The sequence below is a fragment of the Perca fluviatilis genome, chromosome 3 (assembly GCF_010015445.1).
Source record: "Perca fluviatilis chromosome 3, GENO_Pfluv_1.0, whole genome shotgun sequence".
Classification (NCBI taxonomy): Eukaryota; Metazoa; Chordata; class Actinopteri; order Perciformes; family Percidae; genus Perca; species Perca fluviatilis.
This window is the reverse complement of record NC_053114.1, coordinates 28,941,368-28,963,969: the sequence shown is the minus strand read 5'-3', so window position 1 is coordinate 28,963,969 and position 22,602 is coordinate 28,941,368. Positions and strand designations below refer to the sequence as shown.

Below are 22,602 nucleotides of genomic sequence, written 5' to 3'. Positions count from 1 at the left end.
CATGAGAAATATATGGAGGTGTTGATTACAATCAAGAAACGATTTAATTGACTACAAAAAATAACAAACTAAAGACAGGATCTCTCACACAAAACGTGCACATGCAACGTTATATGCGCGGCTACTGAGTGATACCTCGCATAAACAGAAATTGACTGTTTTCACACACACACACACACACACACACACACACACACACACACACACACACACACACACACACACACAAAATCATGTCATCCTCTGATTGGCCACGTGCATGCACGTAAAACCACACCAGGTTCGTCGTAGCGGAGAAGTGATCGGATTTCGCTACAGGTAGAGCCGCTCTCAAATCCAGCTATTTCTCCCTTTAGGTAAATGCTGCTCAACTTTTCCTGAGCTTGTTACCGCTTGAAGGCGTAAAGACATTAGATGACAACGACCGCCTGGTGCAATGATTCTCTGTGCAAGAGTCCAGCTCTGAAGCGCGCGCACATTTCAGCACCCTGGACAGCGCACGACGCCGCAGTGGCGATGCGTGGATTCAACCGGTGGCTTTCAACCAGAGCAGCAGTGTGAGGAGACCGTTTGACTGAATGTTGCATAAAAAAAAAACTCATGTGGGAAACGCATCTTGCTTTCTCGGTCACTTGGACTAGTGTTTTTTCGTTCTTTCCAATAGAGAGCGTCTCCGTCGACTCCATCGTGTGGGTAGGGTGTGCATAGTTGACTCCAGAAGCCGTGCTGAGTAGCGTGGAATAGGTGACTGTCAGGCGGGCGGAGTTGGGTGGTGGTGGTGCCTATAAGAGACCTTCCATTTATAAGGATGCTGGTGGGAAATGCCTGGAGACAGAGATGAAAAGATTTGTCAAAAGGCACTTGAACTCCTGTCAGATCTTTGTTCGAAGGGGGAAGTGCAGAACGAACACTGCCTGGATTTCATCTACTATTTCCGAGACCTTGCCAGGCCACGTTATACGGATTCAGGTGAGGCATCATTTGCACGCTTGATGGAACGGTTGCATTTGTTTGAACTGCAGTAATCGCGCATGTGACCTCTTTAATTGGACATTCTGCGCCTAAAACTCAAAAAGGTGGTCCAAGCTTTTACTTAGAGTGCTTTTACAATCAGTACCATTTGTTTGTAAATTCGATCTTCACCATGTTTCCCCACATTACTTATTATCTTATTTATTTTATAATTTCCATTGCAACGAAATACACGTGCACGGCGATAGGCTCTTATTTTCACGGAGAGCCAAATTCGAGGTCTAAAATGTTAAATTATTATTTCCAAACAACATTCACGTGAACCTGACATTTGTAAAGTGTGTGCTATTAGTCCAGTTCATTCTTGACACGTGCACAGATGCCGGTGTTGTATAGAACTCTGTTTCACCGTCGAGATCTGTTCCCCCCCTGAACCAACCTTTAATCCTAACCCTAACTACGAAAGGGGGATCTATACGTACAACCCCGGCAGTGTTGTCACAGAATAACACATCAAACACAACTGCCTGTAGATGATTCTCCGCCCTGAGTTGCGCTTGGGCTCACCGGTAGCAGTTACTTTCGTGGCACATTCCCTCTATCCTACTTTTTTAATAGTTTACCAAATATTTAAGTTTTCGTCTTACCTAAAGCATGTATGCACCGTGAAACATTTACTAAATGGATGTACAGAAATTTAAATATAACTGTATTGCAGAAAAGGACGTCGTTTTTGAAAAACAAAGCGGGCATTCAGTCACATGTGAAGAATGAATGTGACTGCAGAGTCACGTTTCATCATTAGCAACACCTAGGCTAACCATCTTTGTCAGATTGCATGTATATGTGTGTGTGTGTGTGTGTGTGTGTGTGTGTGTGTGTGTGTGTGTGTGTGTGTGTGTGTGTGTGTGTGTGTGTGTGTGTGTGTGTGTGTGTGTGTGTGTGTGTGTGTGTGTGCAGAAGAAAAAAAACGAGGGAGATAATGTGCAGGACCAAGAAAGCACAGTAACTGCTCCTACTCCATTCATTCTGCTTCCATTAGTTTGCTTTATTATTAATCATTCTTCACCACATTAAAGACCTTTATTATTTTCCACCTCCTTTCCTCATGCTACCTCTCTGCACCCCTTTGCTTCAACCTCTCCCTACTTGTTTCCTCCCGCTTTCCTCCATTCCTTAATCTCTCAGCTCTCTCCTCTCTCCCTCATTCATCATATAGGCCCATCCAGTCTTGTCTTTTCCATTGCACTGACAGTTTGAAAAGTGGAATTGCCATAGTAGGTGCTGTAGTGGAGTTAGCTATCAGGATGGCTTGCCTATACGATTCAATTTCAGTAACCCAGCATGCTGGCAGCACCCATAATAAGAATGACAAAGGAAGTAGATAACAGTAGATAAAAGATCAAAAACTTTAAGTGTTAAGGGTATTGCTCATGAACATTTATGTGTTTTTCACAAACATTCATACAACATATTGACTTGGCAACTTGAGAAATCCTTTCTTGTTAAAAGTAATTTATAATGGAGATGTATTTGTGGCCATCTTGTCAAATGTGTCTGGTATCAGAAAGATAATCAGAGTGATCAATTAATGTGGAAAGTGGAACACATCAAAATGAATCAATATATCACTCCCTTCCCAAAGTCCATAATTTAAAGGGCAACTATTATCTAGCATTTTCTGGATAATACTTGTATTTTGTGTTTGTACTAGAACATGTTAACATGTTTTAATGTTAAAAATTTTTCTCATACTGCCCATGGCTTCTGCATTCACTATGTACTGTGAAAAATCAACAATAAAGGCTCCTAAACCAAATACTACACAACCGGACATGTCCCAGCAGTAAAGTCCACCTAAAATTGGGGAGAAATGACCAGCAAAAGAAAAAAAAATAAAACTCCAGACCTGCCTAACTAGAGCAGACGACCAATCATAGAAGGCCGGCTTAGAGTTGCTGTTGAAACTGGAGTGTTCAGAACGTTTTAGCTGACAGGGATTTGTCTAAAATACATTTACCTCAATATTTGAAATTTTGGCCACGTTTAACATGAAAATCCAACATTATAACATTGTAGATATGACAGAAAATACGGAAAAGCATAATATGTCCACTTTAAGGTTATTTAACCCAGATTTATTGAATGTGTTACATTGTCACTGTGCAGTATTTTTTATGCTCACACAGCCAACTAACAATCATACAACCATCTTGAGTTATCCTGTATGTGAATGCTCGCAAGTTGACAACATGGAAATCTAACCTGTCCACCCTTTATGATGTGAATGCCACCATGAATTAATCTAGCACATAACCTCCCATAAAACCATGACTTGTCATGTTTACATTTTGCTTTAAACAAAGGAGATTTAATGGGTTAATTAATTAGCTTTAGCTTTTATATTTTGTTACTATTGGACAGAGCCAAACTAGCTGTTTCCCCCTGTTTCAGGTCTTTAGGCTAAGCTAACTGGCTGCAGGCTGTAGCTTCACATTTAGCGTACAGACATGAGGGTGGTATTTATCATTTCATCGAAGAATTGGCAAGAAAGTGAATTCAGTAATGGTTGCTAAAGCAGGATCCAAAGTACCACTTTTTTTTGTAGCCATCTAATTAGTTAGACAAGAACCATCAGGTCAATGCAACTAACATTCTGTGAGGCTAGAAACCGGCAGTAGTCAGGGCCTTGAGAACAACCAATTAGCAATTAGAACCACTCATGTGTAATATATGTTGTGTACTCTGTGTTGATACTAACTGTACTACAAAGGTGAAATGAAGATATTTCCAAAAACTGTATACACACACACAAATATATGTTTAAAGCAATCTTAAAAAACATCTCAGGAGGTAGAAGGTCATATATTGCTTTTTTAGCATGCCTCCTACACTATTGCACCTTTGAAGGTCCTGTGCTCTAAAATTGGTCCACCATCCTTGTTGTGATGCAGTCTCTGAATCCTTCCAGATGTCTATAGATTCTTCTCTGCCAGGCAGCACTCTGCAGGCAGCCTACCAAACTGACTGTGGACTCAGTGTCCTCAGATGGCAAGTCCCTCAATTTATCCACATTATTCTCCCAAATCACACATACTCTGGTATTCACAGAATCTCAGAGCAAGGACAGTTTGTCCAAGTTCCTGTGCAAGGTCTGGACAGCGCCAACACACAGAAAAATGGTGCATTAGGCATTGCTGATTTGGAGGGTAGGTAATGCAAACGTATTACCGTCTTAAGTCTTTTGAGATTTGTTGTGACTGTAAATGTGGTGTGACATTTTGTCTTATTTACTTTTAACTAATATGAATGTTAATGGCATAATAAAAAATATAAAAGCTAACTAACAAACAGCAAGTGTTAGCTCTACATCAGATGTGCCTGGCATGCTTCAGTTTAAGATGATTCCTGGATTATTCCTGCTTGCAACATGTTCTGATGTTTTAAGCAGCATTATTCAAAACAACAAACTCTTTCAGGAAAAATTGTAGTAGCATATCTTTATATTCAGGATTTTCTACTGAACGTAGAGTGCAATAATTAGAAAAGGAAAAAGAGGGTGGAATTCAATAACTGTCGGAAATTGTTCACTTGTAACAAATTATTCATACCTTAGTAAGGTAACACGTACACAACACATAATTCTAATATTGTCTTCATATTAATATACTATTTTATTTGTTATGAATAAAAGTTATGATGTCATGGTTTAACTGTGGGACAGTGAGTTTAGCAATCAAGCTGCTTTTAGATACTACCTGTTATGACATGCACCATATAAATACTAAATATTGGCCACTGTCCATGCTCACCAAAAAGATATACATCGAGTTGTCAGCTCATCTGGAAAATACATCTATCTATAGTCTGGTAATCAACATCTACCTGATGTGATGCTCATTTTGTTTATTATGTTTCTTTAAACATATCAGCATGCATTGCAGTGACACACTGTGCTAAACAATGTGAGTATATTTACTCAGGAAAAGCAATCATTAGTGCATCTAAAGTGAAATGGGATAATTTTACTCATTAGTATGATCAAAATAAATGATTATATACCTATTCGTTTCTTTTGAGTTTTTGTTTTAAATTCCGACAAATCTTTACCAACATTTACCTCAACAAAACCCCTTTGCTATAATACTGTAGGCAACTGTTGCACAGGCAGCACATAAACTAGGCTCAAGTCTGTTTCACTGCCCTCGCACAGAACGAGGCTTAGCCAATAAAAGATACAGTAGTGATACTAAAAAACACACTGTGCAGGAGCCTGGACTTTTCAATATTTCAATACAGTAAATGAAAGTAAAAATTACAGCAGCTATACAGGTATGGCAGTTCATAAGGGCATTACAAGTCTCAAGTCTATGTAAAATACAGTACTCACATTCCCCAATGCACATTGGAAAAGATTTTGGACGCTGTGATCATTCCTCCTGTCAATACTCTGCTTTCCTCTAATTACATTCTAAAGTTCAGACAAAGCTTAATACGATGCTTCAACAGTCTGAGTTAGCCATATTAAGTGGCTACTTTCCAAAGTTACAGTCTTGTATAGAACACAATTCATTGTTTTTAGTATACATCAGCTACACCTCAGCAAGGAAACACTGTCAAGGGAAGCATGAGGGAATTTTTCACTCAAAGGATGACTTTGGAAGACACCTTTCATTTGTCTAACTCAGACTGCTGAAGCCTCATGTTATCCTCGGCTGAACTTGTGTGGACCGTATATTCCCTAACATTGTCCACTAAAGCAGCAGTGATCACTGCACGGCCAGTTCGGAGAAGAGGAACAAATATAGTTGCTGATTCCAACTCTTTCAATAGACATGTGAGTATTGTGTTAAGACAGACTTAAAAAAAATCTGGACCTATCCATTTAGACAAGTTGAGGGAAAAACTAGGTGAAAAACAATTCAAGATTAACAATGGACTGAAATTGTGGCGCATGGCAATACATGTACTCTTTAGTCTTGATGTCCAGATGGGCTGGGCTCTTATTGCTGTAAAGCTCATTAAGGTTTAGAACAATATTTGTAATGGTACTATATTACTTCACTATTATTATCTGCTAATTGCAAAGTAGCTGTCTTGACTGTATTTTACCTTCTGGTTGACGTATGTGTAAAGGCTTAAGATTAGATTGAATTAGGATGTGGTTATAAGACACCATTTCACTCATGTGAAGACTTTGTTTTGACAAAGATAACTCCTGTTGTGAACTTAACTTCAGTTCTGCTGTTATCTTGTTGTCAAGCGTTTACAGTAATCAGTCAACTCAAGCATAGAAAGTGTATGCCTTTGATAATTACATGTAAGGAGGAAGTCTTAAAGAAACTAATCTCAGAAATGCACTCCATCCTAATTATAATGTAACCTAAATGCTGACCTAAACTCTACTGATGATGTCTACTCTGTTTTAGCTCTTCACCAATCATACCAGTGTGTAAGTGTGGATAGACTAGGCCCATGACTTTAAAGACATAAATCAGAGTTAGTTCAGGGTCTGACAGAAATTAAAGCTTTTACCTTAACCCTAATGTTTTGCTTTGGGGGGAGGGGGGGTTTGCAGTCAGAGGCTCCAGAGGATAATTAAATAAATGTAGTTAATCCATATTAATCTAGTCAAGGATTTTTTGTCAAAATGTAGAATAAAGTTTCTTTGTGACGTAGTGCAAAGAAGCATGATGCGTCATAAGACATTGAGAGAGAAGAGAAACCAGCATAAACCGTCACATACCCGTGAGCGTTATTGCAATAACACTATGATGAAATATGTGTAAAAAGGTTTTCACAGTATTTGCTGCTGCTGATGATGATGATGATGATGAAAGGGTAAATGTGTAGCTTTGCAACAAAGCAGGAAGAAAACTGAATTCACTGTCAGATCCTTATTTCCTGTCTCTCTTGTCACCTTCTCAGATATATCGGTGAGTCTGTTGTCACTGGTAGTGACTGCCTGTGGCTTGGCCCTATTTGGGGTCTCCCTGTTTGTTTCCTGGAAGCTCTGCTGGATACCATGGAGGGAGCATGGGCTCTCCCCCACAACCAAGGAGGCCCATGGGCACCTCAACCCCACCATGAGCCCTCTGCCCTCACAGCTTGCAGCCAGGCAGCCAGTATACACAGCTGTGGACCCCCCGCCGCAGAACCGCCGTGAGTCGTCACACTGCTCCATTGCCAGAGAGCCCACTCCTGTGGCGTCTGTAGTGTCAGTGGAGGCTCCGATGACTCCCGTATCACCCCCACCTGTGGTTATGGCCACACCTGAGGCAGCTATGAAGATCAGTCACACATCTCCAGACATCCCACTGGACGCACAGAGTAAAAGCCGGGTAAATGGGGTTCACACCAACCCTCGTATGCAGAGACAGACCACTGAACCCCCACCGTCTGGTGACTTGATGTCGGAAGTTGGGTCAGTATAAGCTTTTTGATTATCGTTTTGTCTTAGTCATAACTACTAGATTTCTGGAACACTTCCACCAACCTTTTACATTCATTGATGTTTGAACTCATCAGTGCTCATGGCTCTTAACCATTGCCAGACAAAAAGATCAATTTATTCTGCAAAACGTCATTCAAAGCCCACGTTTAAAGTCCAATGCCAATGTTTTTGTTAACTTTTTGCTTTCTACAATCTCTCTGCATGACAACTACAATACGTTTAAGGTTAAGAAAAGATTGTACTGGCAAAAATGTGTATTAACAGGACGTGAACTCTACACTACACAGCTTTACACCGTGCTACATATAGAGAACACTACTTCCTTCATGGGCATGCAACTTTGGCACTGAGTGTAAATTGTGAGGTGCAGAATCATCCAGTATGGATGTAAATGCCTTTTCTGACTTAATCTGTTGATGTTGTATAGTGATGTTTGTGGTTTTCCTCTGCCCACAGACAAGGGTCCATTCGCAGGCATATCAACCTGTCCAACCCAGACTTCAATGTGGCCCAGTTCCAAAGGCAGGACTCCCTCACTGGAATGGGGCTTGGCCTTGGTCGCCTTAAACCTGAGCTCTACAAACAGCGCTCCCTTGAGGGAGATGAAGGCAGTCGCAGAGGCGGGGGCTGTGGGCGCCTGCACTTTATCCTCAAATTTGACTGTGACCAAGAACAGTTAATAGTTAAGATCCACAAAGCAGAGGACCTCCCAGCCAAGGACTTTTCTGGTACCTCTGACCCTTATGTTAAGATCTACCTGCTACCTGATCGCAAGACCAAGCACCAGACCAAGGTGCACCGGAAGACGCTGAACCCTGTGTTTGATGAGGTCTTCCTGTTTCCCGTGGCGTACTCTGAGCTTCCCACACGTAAGCTGCACTTCAGTGTCTATGACTTTGACCGGTTTTCACGTCATGACATTATTGGCCAAGTGGTTGTGGACAACTTCCTGGATCTGGCAGATTTTCCCAGGGAGACGAAACTCTGTCGGGACATCCAGTACGTCTCCTCGGTGAGTCACCAGTTATGTTTAATATGATGTCATGCTCACTTAGATATGCCATGTCATGTTTAATTTATTATTATTACCACAAATGTGCAAAATGTGTTTTAAGAAGTCTGACAGATTTGCTGCAACTTTAATGAGAGCTGAGATGATTTAGCTCAGTTGAGTCCTTCAATTCAGCACAGTCTGTCTCTCGCTGACAGTATAAAGTGTAAAATAAGTAATAAAGTTGACTGCTTGTTTAAACACACTGAGCTGTCAGCTCTGAATAAACAAGAGACGCATTAGTTGGTAGGTAAGGTCAATAGGTCTCACTTTGAAGAAAAGGATTTGTGTGTCTCTGACTGCTGGTGAGATGGAGAGTCTTGTAGCAGTAAGTAAGTATCTGTTCAATATCTGACATCAATATAGTTGCCTCTTGCAGTATTTTACAGACTAGCCACTACCAACAGTAGTACATCTCAGGCTTCTGTACTGTACTATTATATAACAACTTTTACACATGTGCTTCATTGCCTTTTCAATTTTTAAAATGTAGACCAGTAGAAATGTTAGGAGGCAGTGTGTGTGTGTGTGTGTGTGTGTGTGTGTGTGTGTGTGTGTGTGTGTGTGTGTGTGTGTGTGTGTGTGTGTGTGTGTGTGTAAGAGAGGGAGAGCATTAGGGTCATACTTTAGTATGAGGTCATGAGCGCCTGTTACTATGCTTTCGTCACTGTCCACACAAGTCAGAGCTCTTTATGTTCTGACTGTTTCCAATACCGTACAGCTTACATATATTTGACAAATCTGTTGTATAATAGACAATATGTGTCAATATTTATGGGTATATGCTTCCAGTGATTGCTTCATTGACAGGCATTTCATCATGTGAGCATGTCCAGCTGTAATGTGCAATTGATCCCTTTCTTTGTGGCATGCTTAAGTGGCCTTAATACGATTCCTCGTCATTGATCGCTGCAGACAATTCATTTCATCCTAGTGAGGTCAATGAAGCAAGATCAGTGAGGCGCAGGTGTTGTGGTGGGTTAAATTTCCGTAGGGCCTGCCCTCGGTTACATCTGTTAAGATGACATTTTTTCTTCTTGGGTTTGTTACCCTGTCTATTTTTAGCAATGTTGAAGCGTTCAGAAATACGAGCAATCTCTTTTGTGAGTACAATGCTATCACAACCGATAGAATCGATGTCCCAAAAAAACCCAAGTTGTAATATACTGTCGTTTTTTTTCTTTAAGAGAAAACACTTTTATTATTGCTGAACTGTAATATCAACTACCTGGCACCATTTAGCAAACCACTAAGTCAGTTCTACAGTGTATAAAGCAGCATGCAGCTATATTACTGAGCAGCTGTGTGTGTGAGGATTTGTTACCTTCTGCTCTGTCCCTCACTGCATATGCAAATGGTCTGCACTGCAGCTATTTCAGTTTAATAAGCTTGGTAGCTCAGGACCTGAATTTGTGTCTTTTACCGATCCACTGTCAATCCAGGCTAAATATAGCCACTGGAGTAATGTGGTCTATGTAATTTAGCCAGGAAAGGAAACTTGTTAAAACTTGAAACTTGTTAAGGTGTTTTTCTACTTTGGTCTCTCACATTGTGCAAGAGATGTACATCATTTAATTGTGATATTAATTTTCATTCATTCAGAATAACTGCTCCACTGTGTATCATTTGTGTGTGTGAATCGTTAAACCAGATGGTAGTGCAGAAATACATTTGAAAGGCATCTGGTGAACATGTTTTAGAATTGCCTATTTGAGTGTATTTTGTTAAAGCAATATCTCAAGACAGGCCATGATATTTTGTGATTATATCACAGCTAAGGGGCATTGTTTGGCCCAATGCCAAGCTAAAGTGAGCTATTGCTTTTATAAAACGGTCATCACGCATGGCAATATAAAAGTTATAGTCACATTACAATTAAAATATATTAATATATGTTCACAATGAAATAGGCCCTCCTGGGCTGGCTGGCTGCCTGCCTGCCCATACTGAGGCGGTTGCTATGGAATGTATGTAAATTTAGTTCACACTAGCAGCTAGCATAGTCTATTACTTTTGTTTAACACTAAATAATTAGTTCAGATTCACCAAAGTCACGCAATAACGCAAACAAACTAACTGATTGAGGCAGCCTTAGAACAGCAACTAACCGATGGAGGCAGTGGTAGACCAGCAACTCCTGTGTTCTTCGAGGTAAAATTGCTTCCACCTTCCTCTCTTCAGCTGTCCTATCCAAAAAAGCCCAGAAAAATAATCTTGTGTCAATGGAGTCGGGTGTCTTTGAAGACAGCATAGATTACAGATTCAGTTCCCTGTCGGAAAGGGCTGTCTGCAGTGTAGACGGACCATACTGTAGCACTGTGGAGCTCTGGCAATATGAGACTAGCTGAAGACCATTAACATCTTCCTACTCATGGCCTCTAAAAATACTTTTTTTTTTTTTTTTTTTTTTTTCTCTCTTTCACAACACGCATGCATATACGCACGCACCCAAACACACACACACACACACACACACACACACACACACACACACACACACACACACACACGCACACACGCACACACACACACACTCTGTATCCTCCTGCTTTACCTAGCTGCTAGCTGCTGCTTTCTGTAACCAGTGAATGCTGAAAGCAAAGACAGGTTAGATGGATCCATCCAATCCGTCTTTGCTTGACCACACTCACTGCACTGAAAAGTGCATGTAGGCCATATCAGCCACTCACACAGTACAAGCCATATATACGGCCATAACCACACTTGGCATCCACAAAATCAGCAGCTGTGTCCCACTTTCATAATACATACAAAGTCTAACTGGGTTTTGAGTACGTAAAAGGGACAAAAATAAGTAGTAGTTCATAAATAGTAGATGTCAATCATTAAGTAGGTTCACTTGAATTGTCTGGTGTTGATGGACACTGTGGTCTTATATTACTGTGCATGTAGGGAATGGAAGAGGTACTCATGGCCAGAAAGAGTTTAAAGACAGCTGCGTCAAGATCCTGGAATTTTTTTTTTCTTTTAGTTAAGTTTAATTAGGTGCAGCTGTTATAGTTTGATTGATGTTTATTGACATTCAGCTTGTGTCATTTGCTCATCTCAATCGAACACTTAGCTCAACTTTATTTACACAACACAACACAGTAGACAAGGAAAAGTCAAATAAAAAAAAAAAATCATATGCTCAGGACAAAATGTCATATTTGTACAAAAAATAAAGCATTTTAGTTACTACTAAACTAACGGCAAAACAGTGAACTATACTTCTGTATAGTGTTAGTATGTAGTGTTACTGTGTAGTATGTAATTAGGGGAATTATCAGGTTGAGGACAACAGGGTGACACGTTCAGTGTGCTCTAGAGTGCCCATATGCTTGATGTTCTATGGTCACAATGTGTAACCATTCTGGTGAGAAGCTTCAGCTTCTAATGAGCTGTCACAGTGGCAAAGTACAACAACCAGCTTGACAGATTCATAGACACATAAAGGATCATGCAGAAGCGGGTGACTGATTAGCTATTCCAGCCCCCAATATAGTTTGTTAGAGGGCAAACCCTGTGTGCAACAGATCACAGGGATGTACACTGACATTTGCACTTACGTATATCTTGAAAGCTTATGTCTTCTTAAAACCAAAACAAGACAGTGTTAGTGTAGGTTGACTTAATATGAACGGTCTAGCTATCAGTTCAAAGTAGGTATTCATTTATTTACCATAACAAAGCTGATCTGGGGTAGAAAATAAGAGAAATGGACAGCTAGTGAGATGCTGAGAAAATAACAGGAAGATATCTTTCAATATATCAGTGTGTGTCAGAGAGAGACGGAAGGGAAATATTGATAATGATCAAAGTATTGATATATTTGCAGTGCTGACACTTCTGGCCTTTACTATTGATTGTTAATCAATGTTACCCAGTTGGAACAGAATGGTATGTGACAGGTGGCGATGGGGACCAGAGATTCACAGTATCTGGAGTGCTCCTTTCTCACACTTTGTTTTCGTTTTATGCACTAAACAGCTCATGCACACATGCACACACATACAGTACACACAGACTCTTACACTTGTTCTCAGACATTTGCACACAGACACAACTTATCTCTGGGGAGCTTATTCCCGCATCCGCTTCAAGACACTAGTACTTGCATACAGGGCCACGAACGGATCAGCCCGAGCATACATCCAGGACATGGTCAAACCCTCTACCCCAACCCGCCCACTCCGCTCTGCATCAGCCAACCTGCTTGCTGCCCCCTCACAGCGAGGGAGAACTAATCACTTAACGAAATCCCGACTGTTTCCTGTCCTGGCTCCTAAATGGTGGAATGAGCTCCCTATTGACATCAGGATGGCTGAAAGCCTATGCATCTTCCACCGAAGGCTAAAAACACATCTCTTCCGATTACATCTCGGATAAATATAAAAATAAAATAAAAAAAAAAAAATAAAAAATAAATATATATATATATATATATATATATATATATATATATATATATATATATATATATATATATATATATTTCTTGAAGCTGCAGTTATTATGGCTCTTTGTAGTTTTACTTATTTAAAGCTAATGTACTATTCATCTTCCACCGAAGGCTAAAAACACATCTCTTCTGATTACATCTCGGATAAATATAAAAAATATATATATATATATATATTTATATATATATATATATATATATATATTTCTTGAAGCTGCACTTATTATGGCTCTTTGTAGTTTTACTTATTTAAAGCTAATGTACTTGCACTTACTACTTGTTGTCTGGAGTTTGAACCTTCAGGGTTGAAAACACTTAATTGTAAGTCGCTTTGGATAAAAGCGTCAGCTAAATGACATGTAATATTCCCCGGAGTCCTTATGTTTTTTTCGCCCAGTAGTTTTCCTTGGATTAGGGTGCCATCTAAATCATGGTTGCAGCTGTCGCCGTGGTCCTGCTCCCCGCCCTGCTATGCCCTGCTACACCCTGCTACGCTCTGCAGTGCCCTGCTACGCCATGAACTACTACAGCTACTTTTTGTAGTCATAGTTCCATTACCTTTATTGAGACTTTGATTGCCACTGTTCATCACACACCCAACCGGCACCATCAGACACTGCATACCAAGAGCCTGGGTCTGTCCGAGGTTTCTCCCTAAAAGGAAGTTTTCCTCACCACCCGAGGTTTCTCCCTAAAAGGAAGCTTTTCCTCGACACTGTCGCACTAAATGCTTGCTCTTGGGGGAATTACTGGAATTGTTGGGTCTTTGTAAATTATAGAGTGTGGTCTTGACCTACTCTATCTGTAAAGTGTCTTGAGATAACTCTTGTTAGGGGTCCGCGTTTGCAATGCAACGCGGTTCACAGATCCAGCGGAATCTGTGAAATGAGAACTTATGATGCTCGTTCGGCATGCAGTTTTGAGACTCTGTACCAAATTCAGCGAAGATCGGCCATTCGGGTGCACTATACTCAACATAGACCAGTTTTTGCCCTTTTACTCAATCAATGTGAATGGGATATTTGCAACGGCAATGTACCACAGACCTTGCGGCTCAAACCTCTTGATATTTCCCGACGTTTGCCTCCCCACCTTTACGCTTTGGGTCCCGCTTTTGCATGCTCCCCGGGTCGTCGGGGGCGACTCGCGTCGGGGGCGACTAACACCGGGAGGCTTGGACCCCGTCATAACTGCTTGCAGTTCTAGTTATGATTTGATACTATAAATAAAATTTAATTGAATTGAATGCTCCACACATATACCCTCAAAAACAAGCTAATCATCTTTCACTAGTGCAGAAGAAGAAGTGCAGAAGTAGGATATGTTGTATCCAATGCATTAGAACTCATTTGTCATAATCAAGGTACAGATTCCTAGGAACGATAGGATTATCATTAAGTCATGATTGTCAGTGGGACTGACCATATGGTTTGTTCCATTGCCAGATTTGGCTTGTTTAGATCTATGAGTTTTTATGGTTTTGAAAAGGAGCATGGCAATACAAACAAAAGCTTTAAAATATATTACTATTAAATGTGGCTTACTTTTGGTTTCTTTGGTTTTATTTATTATTTTGATTGATGGTTGTGTCTTTAATGTGCTAGGACATAAACAAGTGCAGGGTGTGCAAATTGTAAATGATGGTTCCAACCCGCAGGTATTAAATGCCGTTTTTTGCCTAAGAGGGATTCTGGAGCACATGACAACCAGCCCTAATCTCTCTCTAGTCCCACCTGTATCTGGAGTGTGCACAAAGACCATGGACTATGAAGCGTGTAAAACCTACAGGATCCTTTTGGGATGTGGAATGCATTTTCTGGAGTGATTGTCAGTTAATCCATCATGCAAATTAAAATGCCTTAGACCATAGCCTTGTAGAATACTTGATCCTGATTGTAACAAAAGACCAACGTCAAGATACAAGGCGATATGGGTCTCAGGAGGGGAAGTCTTAAACTCTTTTTCTTTCTCTCCCGCCTTCTTTCTTATACTCATATACTCATAACGTTTGTGAGAAAGAAAGAGGTGAAAAATATATAATATATTTTTTTTAACATAAATCATGACATTTTTGTAACGAAATGAAAAAATCATTAAACTTCTTCAGACTCTGCTAAGCCAAAAGAACTGTACGTTGTAATGCACATTATCCAACTGTATTTCATACTATGCCAAGGGTAATTTCAGTTTGAAACAAATAATAAAATAATAATTGAATTAAATAATATTTAAAGGGGTGATAGAATGATTATATAGGGTATTTCACACTGTTCCTTAAGGTCTCCTAATAGGGTATGTAACATTGGTTGGGCTGAAAATGGCCCGGGTGCTGTTCTATGGGCCCTAATGCAACCCTGTGAAAAATCCCTGGATGAAACGAGAGGTTATCTCCATTATATGGTATGCTCATGAATATTTAGTTGGCTGAAGCACACACACACACACACACACACACACACACGCACACACAGCCCCTCCCCTCCATGCCACTCCGTGCACACCACGTCACACACTGCACAGAAATTTTATACATTGTTCGTCTGCTATTTCATTACTAAATTCATTACTGAGACTTTTTTATGCGAGAAATCAACTATGTAGAGCTCAAATATGTGATATTGATGGCTAATAGCAAATTTGGTTGGACTGTGTCGGAGTTCAGGAGCTCCACAGTCTGAGGTGACAGCCGGCCGGTGCCTGCCGGGATTGCAGCCTTGCCGGTCAGCCTGTCCACCTTCACAGACCCCGCTGTCAGCTGGCTGGAGCTCCGTCACGGCCGGCAGCCCGCAACGCTCCATACCCAGCGCAAAGTCACCGTTTCTGGGTTACCTACTAAATAGCCGTGTGTGTGAGTGAGAGCGCGGTCAGCAAGCTTGTTACACCCGCAATTGCTTGTGGCGCATTATAACTTAGAAAAACCACAGGTTCCAGTTAATCTTATAATGGATGTGTGTTGAGTTATTTAAACAAATGATTGGGGAATAAACGTCGGGCTGCAAGGCAGTGACTCCGCCAGTCGCGTCAGATTGTGGAGCTCCTGAACTCCGACACAGTCGGACCAAATTTGCAATTAGCCCATATTTTCTCGCATAAAAAATCTCAGAAGTGAATTTAGTAATGAAATAGCAGACAAACAATGTATAAAATTCCTGAGATCTGCGTGACCTAGATTCAGAAGACCAGCTTGCCTTAGATCAGTGGTTTGTATGTAAATGTTGGGGCGTGACAAAGACTAGAGCCAAATAAGGTACGGCCACCGAGTTGAAGTCAACTATTAGCTTTGTTGAGATTTGCCCATTTTCAGCAGCAGTTTCAAAGTGTGAGATTTGCATACGAAATAGGTGTCACAGGTGACTTTGAGGTTCTATGTATGCCTATTTTACCCACCTTCGTAATTCAACTATGACAAGGTAAACTCGGTTTTGCATTCTATCACCCCTTTAATATATAAAAAATGAATAACACCCAACTTAGATTAGGCTCCAATTATAAGTAGTATATCTATTTTTTTCTGATTGTTTTTTGCACAGTGAAGTTCAATCAACCAAGATCAATTACTCAATAGTGCCTAAGTGTGTGAGACACTTAAAGAAAAAATTTAAATGCCATAAGCCATCGATATCCAACACAACCCCCCGAATAATCAAAACTGGCCAGTGCAATTCCCCCCAAGAACCTTATATAATTTCCTTTACATAAATTAAGACATCTGCACCATAAATTGATGCAGAAAAGGAACAAATTGTTGCAGAAAAATTCAGCATAATGCAAAAAAAGGAAGTGTTTGATTCTCAAATTTTTATTTTGGAGATCTTAACCCCAATGTTGAACCCAAAATTACACCCTTGTATTTCAGACATTAGATGCCATTTATCTCATCATCTCAACCACAGTTAACTGAGCAGCTCTGAGTAGTAATGTGATACCATAGATTCTTGGTTCTGAGGTTTTATGTTCACACACGTATTAAACTCACTGAGCATCCCTTTAAGAATGATTGCATTGAAAGTTAATAGCAGAAACGCAATCTTTTCGACAAACTACACAGACTAGATCAGCAAGAGATTCTGCTTTAGGAGGAGTTGTCTTCACCAGACACTTTTGTGTGCTTTCCTGGTTCTCACTTCTTTGGTGGAGTTATTTTAAGAGTAAGTGAGAAGTGAGCTTCTGCCTTTCTGCAACTCAACAGAAGTCTCCATGCCGGGTGAAATGTGGGAGGCTTGTATTTGAGCAATGTGACAGAAGAGAGTAGAGAGAGATTCAACTCTGTAACCAAACGCCAGATGGCTATGCCATGGTTCTTCACCTTTGACTAGTGTACAGTAATGAAAAGCAGCATTACTAGAAATAATCATTAATATCATTTAGATATGAGCAGCTGTCAGTATATCAATATAATAGCAATAGATACTTGCATGACAGAAATGAGTAATATATCATCAAAATAAAGCTTATGGTAGAGTAAATGCATTCTGTGTTGTCTTTCAGGATAATGTGGACCTTGGGGATCTGATGTTTTCGCTCTGTTACTTGCCCACTGCGGGCAGATTGACCATTACCATGATAAAGGCCCGCAATCTCAAGGCCATGGATATCACTGGCGCATCTGGTAATTGAAAACTGATACTGTCTACAACTACAGAGTTTCGCTGGTATCCTGAATGAAAATGAATGTCTTTCCGTTCTGTTTGTCTCACTTTCATAGATCCATATGTGAAGGTTTCACTAATGTGCGATGGTCGCAGACTGAAGAAGAGGAAGACATCGACGAAAAGGAACACTTTGAATCCAGTCTATAATGAGGCTATTGTCTTTGATGTCCCTCCAGAAAATATAGAGCAAATCAGCCTTATGATTGCAGTGATGGACTATGACCGGTTAGGAACCATTGCAATTCCATACCTGCTGCAGGACAAAAAGGATGAAATGTTTTTAAAGTGCTTTTTTGTAAACTCTGACTCTTTGTTGCTGTCATAAAACTAGTTTAACAGTTTGAGTTTTCACACTCAAGATGTAATACATAATTATTTTTGGAACGCATGGTAGTTGTGATCACGTTTTTTCCTCTCTCCCCCCCTCTGCACCTACAGTGTAGGCCATAATGAGGTCATTGGTGTGTGTCGAGTTGGCAACGATGCAGACAGCCTCGGTCGAGACCACTGGAGTGAAATGCTTACATGTCCCAGAAAACCTGTCGCTCACTGGCATCCTCTTGTTGAGGTGAGGTGACTTTACTGTGATGAGTGTGACATGTGTTTCCATGCATGCACGAGGACTGACCACATTTTGAACACAAACAATTTGTTTGCTCTTGCAAAACATAATTTGCTACTAAAACTGTCATTGCTCTTACACATGTAGGTTTTAGCCCTCAGGCCAGGCACGGCGTTATGGGTGGGCCTGACGGGCCTAGGCCCACCCACTTTTCAACAGGCCCACCCAAAACATTTCCTCAAGAAACATTAATTAATTAATATATTATAATTTGTGGAAGAATTATTAAAAATCGGCAAATAATCTCATAATTTGTGCTAAAATTGTCTAAATGTTTAGTTTTCAAAAACAATTTAAAAAAACTGGTCATGTCTATTTTTATGTTTCTGCGCAAGTTCAGCAGACAGTGCGGTTCGGATCGGATGTAGCTTGTAGGTATGCTAGGCTAGCTCCCAGTGATCTGAGAGTGTGAAAATCATTTCCAGTAAAGGACAAGGTTGCAACAGTCGTTGTTTAGGTACCTTAAACGTGCACGAACGTTCTCAGAGTCATCGCTGCAACCAGGAGATGAAGGAGAGCTGAGATCCACAACGCTTAGCACATCTTTGTCTCGGACACCGCAGGATGCTAGCGCGGTTAGCGCGGCTAGCGCGACCAGCGCCGGTGCTATAGTGCCTTTGCCTCTGCCTCGCGAGTGGATGATATAGCCCCTATGGATATAGCCCTGTGGATCGGTCTTCCGTGGATGAGCCCGCAACTCAACCAGTGATTCATGTTTATAACATGAATCATCACACTAAAGTAAGGAAATAATTTGAGTCTTGTTTTACATGACAGATGACGTTGTCAATGAACACGTTCTGTGGCCGAGTATTGATTGAAACTGTCGGGCAGTGTTGTTGATCTGTATATTGTTGAAAACTTAAAACAATTGAAAAGAATTGTGAAATATTCGGCCTTATGGTATACGAGCAGAACTAAACTATGTTTTGGGGAAATCTTAGATTCCTGACCACTTTTACAGTCTATAGGCCTTAGGTTAGGAGAGATGCGCTATAGCACCGAAACTTTTTACAATGCAACAACATATAAATAGCATCAAGCTATTACAATCTTTATTATGTAAGCACATATAATATATATAATATAACAGTATATTAGCCAGTCATTTGTATTAGGTTAAACAGGGATTTGATAATGTTTTTAATTTAAGGCCCACCCAAAATTGGTCTGGCCCATCCAAAACTGGAATCCTGGCGCCGTGCCTGCCTCAGGCAGGAATATGCTAACAAATGCTATCAAAATCTAACAATGAATGAATGAAATGAAGTTTGGTAGATGGTTATAATCAGCTATTACTGTAACAGACCCTGAGACGTGTGTCCAGTTCAATACATTGTCTCAGTCAAGAGTCAGTCAATGAAAAATTTAAATGTTTGATGTTAATATTTTCTTTGCTTTTGAAGGCAGATTTTGTTACAAAAAGCAAAGTGTGTGCAAAATGTTGATTTCCAGGAGATAATATTAGAGACGATAAAGCTTTATTTAGCCATGTGGTAAAATTGTAGCGGGAGTAGTAAAGGGATTCAGTAGAGGAAACAAAGCGGAACATATACAATATATATATATATGGAAGTTCGTGTAAATGTGACGTTATTTGAATCTATTGATATGTGTTCACGGAGACGTTTTTGTCGTTTTTTACGTGGTGGACAACACGAAAATGTGAACTAATGTATTTCAATGGGAAGCATATTTCGTGGCCACAGCACGAAATCGTAGGGAGTAATATAAAAAGCAGAAAATCCGCGTAGGGAGGCTGGTCGGGGTGGTGGATGGGTCAAACAACACAGGACTTTCACCCGGCGAGCGGATCGCGTCCGCGGCGCTTTGTTTCCCGGGGATGGCGCCCTCGTGTGGCGTTTTGTCCCGCGTGTTACTGTGGCGCGTCTCCGCGGTTAAGGCGCCCTTTCTCCGGCGTTTAAGGCGCCCTTTCCCCGGCGTTTATGGGCGCCTTTTCCCCGGCGTTTATAAGCCCTTCCCGCGTTTAAAGGCCTCTTCCCCGTAAATTTTTTCCTAAACCCAACCTCCGCCATCCCGTTATTGTGGGGCGTCCCCAGCGGGCCGCCTCGCGGGCCGTCTCGCGGGCGCCTCCCGGCTTATGGAGCGTCCTTTCCCCGAGAAAATAATGTGACATTTACACGTAAAAAATAACGTGACAGTTACACGTAAAAAACGAGAAAAACGTCTCTGTGAACACGTATCAATAGATTAAGAATAACGTGTATATTTACACGAACTGCCGTGAGACCGGGTTGATATATATATATATATATATATATATATATATATATATATATATATATATATATATATATATATATATATATATATATATATGCTGCCAACATGTTTGTCACATTGCATGCTAAAAAAGTAAAGGAAAAAGAAGATGACTAAAGGCAAATAAATGGATTACTGACATTTATGGAAAACAAACTCTTTTAAAAAAACACGAGGGTCCACAGAGGGTGATGCTGTGTTTGTGAAAGTAGGCTTACTAATCTGGATCTGACGGCAGAAATATTACCTGCTCTGAAACACATCACATCTTGTGCCAAAGTTACCATGCCGATGCACTGTAATGTACCTAGTGTAAAAGACCAAAAAGCCAGTTTTAAACCCTCAGTTATCTTTGTAATTGACTAGGTCCCTACACAGGACAGATCCCTTGTCTTTCTAGAGTGTGCCAGATCACTCATTCTTTATTTACAGTCTTTATTTTCTTTCTTTTTCTAGATAGTGCAGTGGGGAACTAGCGAGGGAAACAAAGTAGACAAAGCTCTGACGCATTTCAGCCCCAGGCATGTTGGGGTACATGTGGTTTCAGATGAGAGCCACTCAGCTCTCTCATGGCAGTTCATGTTTTTAATATGTGATAAACAAAATAAATGCAATTACCCAAATATCTACCCTTGGAAAAAACTTAACATTCACTGGGAATTGCAGAAGAGTGGATGAGGCAGAGATACTATATAACCTATTCTGACAGCAGAGAAGAGGAAGTCTCGCTGAGAAGTTGAAGAATGGTATCTCTGACCAGTGCACTCAGCACTCAGACAAAAATGGCTTTATTGGGTATATTTGTGTGCACATCAAAGGTCTGCGTCTTGCAAAATACAAAGACAGTGAGAGTCAGAGAAAGCTGGAAATTGAGCTAGTTATGTTTCTTTCATGGCTCTTAAAGCATATACTATAGTACTTTGAAATCTTCATTGGAGCCTCAAAAAACACCACTTATTATTTGCTTCCTCCCAGTTTATATCGGTCAGTGGTTCTGTCTTCACAAGTCCCTCATCCTCACACCACTCCCGAAACTGTAAAGCACTAGCCCTAACATGCTGATAGGTTCAAATGCAGGTCTATCTACGTGTTTGTTTGCCAAGTAAGCCACTTTGTCTGTAATCTTTGTGCTTGCATTTGGCAACAAACAGTCTCACAGTCTATTCCAATAAAATTGAGTGAATACATAAATAAACTGACTTCACAAAAACCCAAAATAAAATGGGAGACATTCACTGTTTTGTTTTACTGCCAAATTTATAACTCTATGGTGGTTAATACATTTGTTTTGAGGTTCCAAGATAAAAAGCTGCAATTTTGAAAATGTATCTCTGGTTTTCTTTGATAGGACATCTGTTTATATGATATGTGTGAGAGAGGGTTTGTTTTTACACGTGCATCGCACAGCTCTAACTGAATGTTTCTGCTTGACTATTCTTTGCAGTACCAGGGGACCACGGGTAATAGTCAGGGAGGATCCTGTAATTCTCTGAAGACGCCTCCTTCTCCATAGCCTTGAGCAACACTTCAGATAAGAGAATCGATCAACCTGAAGCCTTGGCTGTATACCTTTGGACTGTAGTGTTGCTGAGTGCTGCACACATATGTTCCTAAAAGAAGAATGCAGACATCATTAAACTAATGTGGAAAAGAGAGACACAAACTGTCTTGAGCTCTGCTCAGTTGGATCAGTTGCATGTTGAATGACCGCATAGATGGATGTTTTCTTTTCTATGATGTTCCATAAGAAAAACAACAGGCATAATGCAGACATTTTAAGTCTGTGCTATTCCTGGGTTTATACAGTAGTAATTGTTTTTTACTTAGTCTTGTTACTTGTTTCAATGAGGTGAGTCTGTATTTGCACAATGTACTAACAACCAGTTGAACTGCCATACTGTTTTTTAATTTGGTGGTAAATTGGTGCATGAGGTCATGGTTTGGTGGGATATCTTCTCCTAGTTTGTTTGTTTTTCGTTTCTATTTTTGGGAATACGATGTATTGTTCTGTCAGTTGATGTACAGTGACGGTTGATTTTCTAGGCAACGTATCTGTAAGAAAAATATGTTAAATGTTATCAATAAATATTATTCTATAAAAAAAAA

General features: G+C 40.3%; 1 protein-coding gene across 2 annotated transcripts; it reads left to right on the top strand.

Moving 5' to 3' along the window:
• The first annotated feature begins 296 nt into the window (after window positions 1–296).
• Window positions 297–22,602, top strand: syt9a (synaptotagmin IXa). Of its 2 annotated transcripts, XM_039794057.1 has the most exons (7): window positions 297–969; window positions 6,901–7,396; window positions 7,883–8,438; window positions 17,428–17,548; window positions 17,645–17,816; window positions 18,030–18,159; window positions 21,941–22,602. In XM_039794057.1, exons 1-7 carry the CDS (start codon window positions 822–824, stop codon window positions 22,007–22,009), a joined length of 1,692 nt encoding a protein of 563 aa, XP_039649991.1. In that variant the 5' UTR covers window positions 297–821; the 3' UTR covers window positions 22,010–22,602. The 2 variants fall into 2 exon arrangements, with proteins under 2 accessions (XP_039649991.1, XP_039649992.1); XM_039794058.1 differs by lacking the exon at window positions 21,941–22,602 and having other exon boundaries at window positions 18,030–18,168.

Coding starts and splice junctions, on each gene's coding strand:
- syt9a (XM_039794057.1), top strand. CDS start 822: ATGCCTGGAGACAGAGATGAAAAGATTTGTCAAAAGGCACTTGAACTC. Junction 7,397..7,882: donor GACTTGATGTCGGAAGTTGG/GTCAGTATAAGC, acceptor CTCTGCCCACAG/ACAAGGGTCCATTCGCAGGC. Junction 17,817..18,029: donor GCAGTGATGGACTATGACCG/GTTAGGAACCAT, acceptor CTGCACCTACAG/TGTAGGCCATAATGAGGTCA.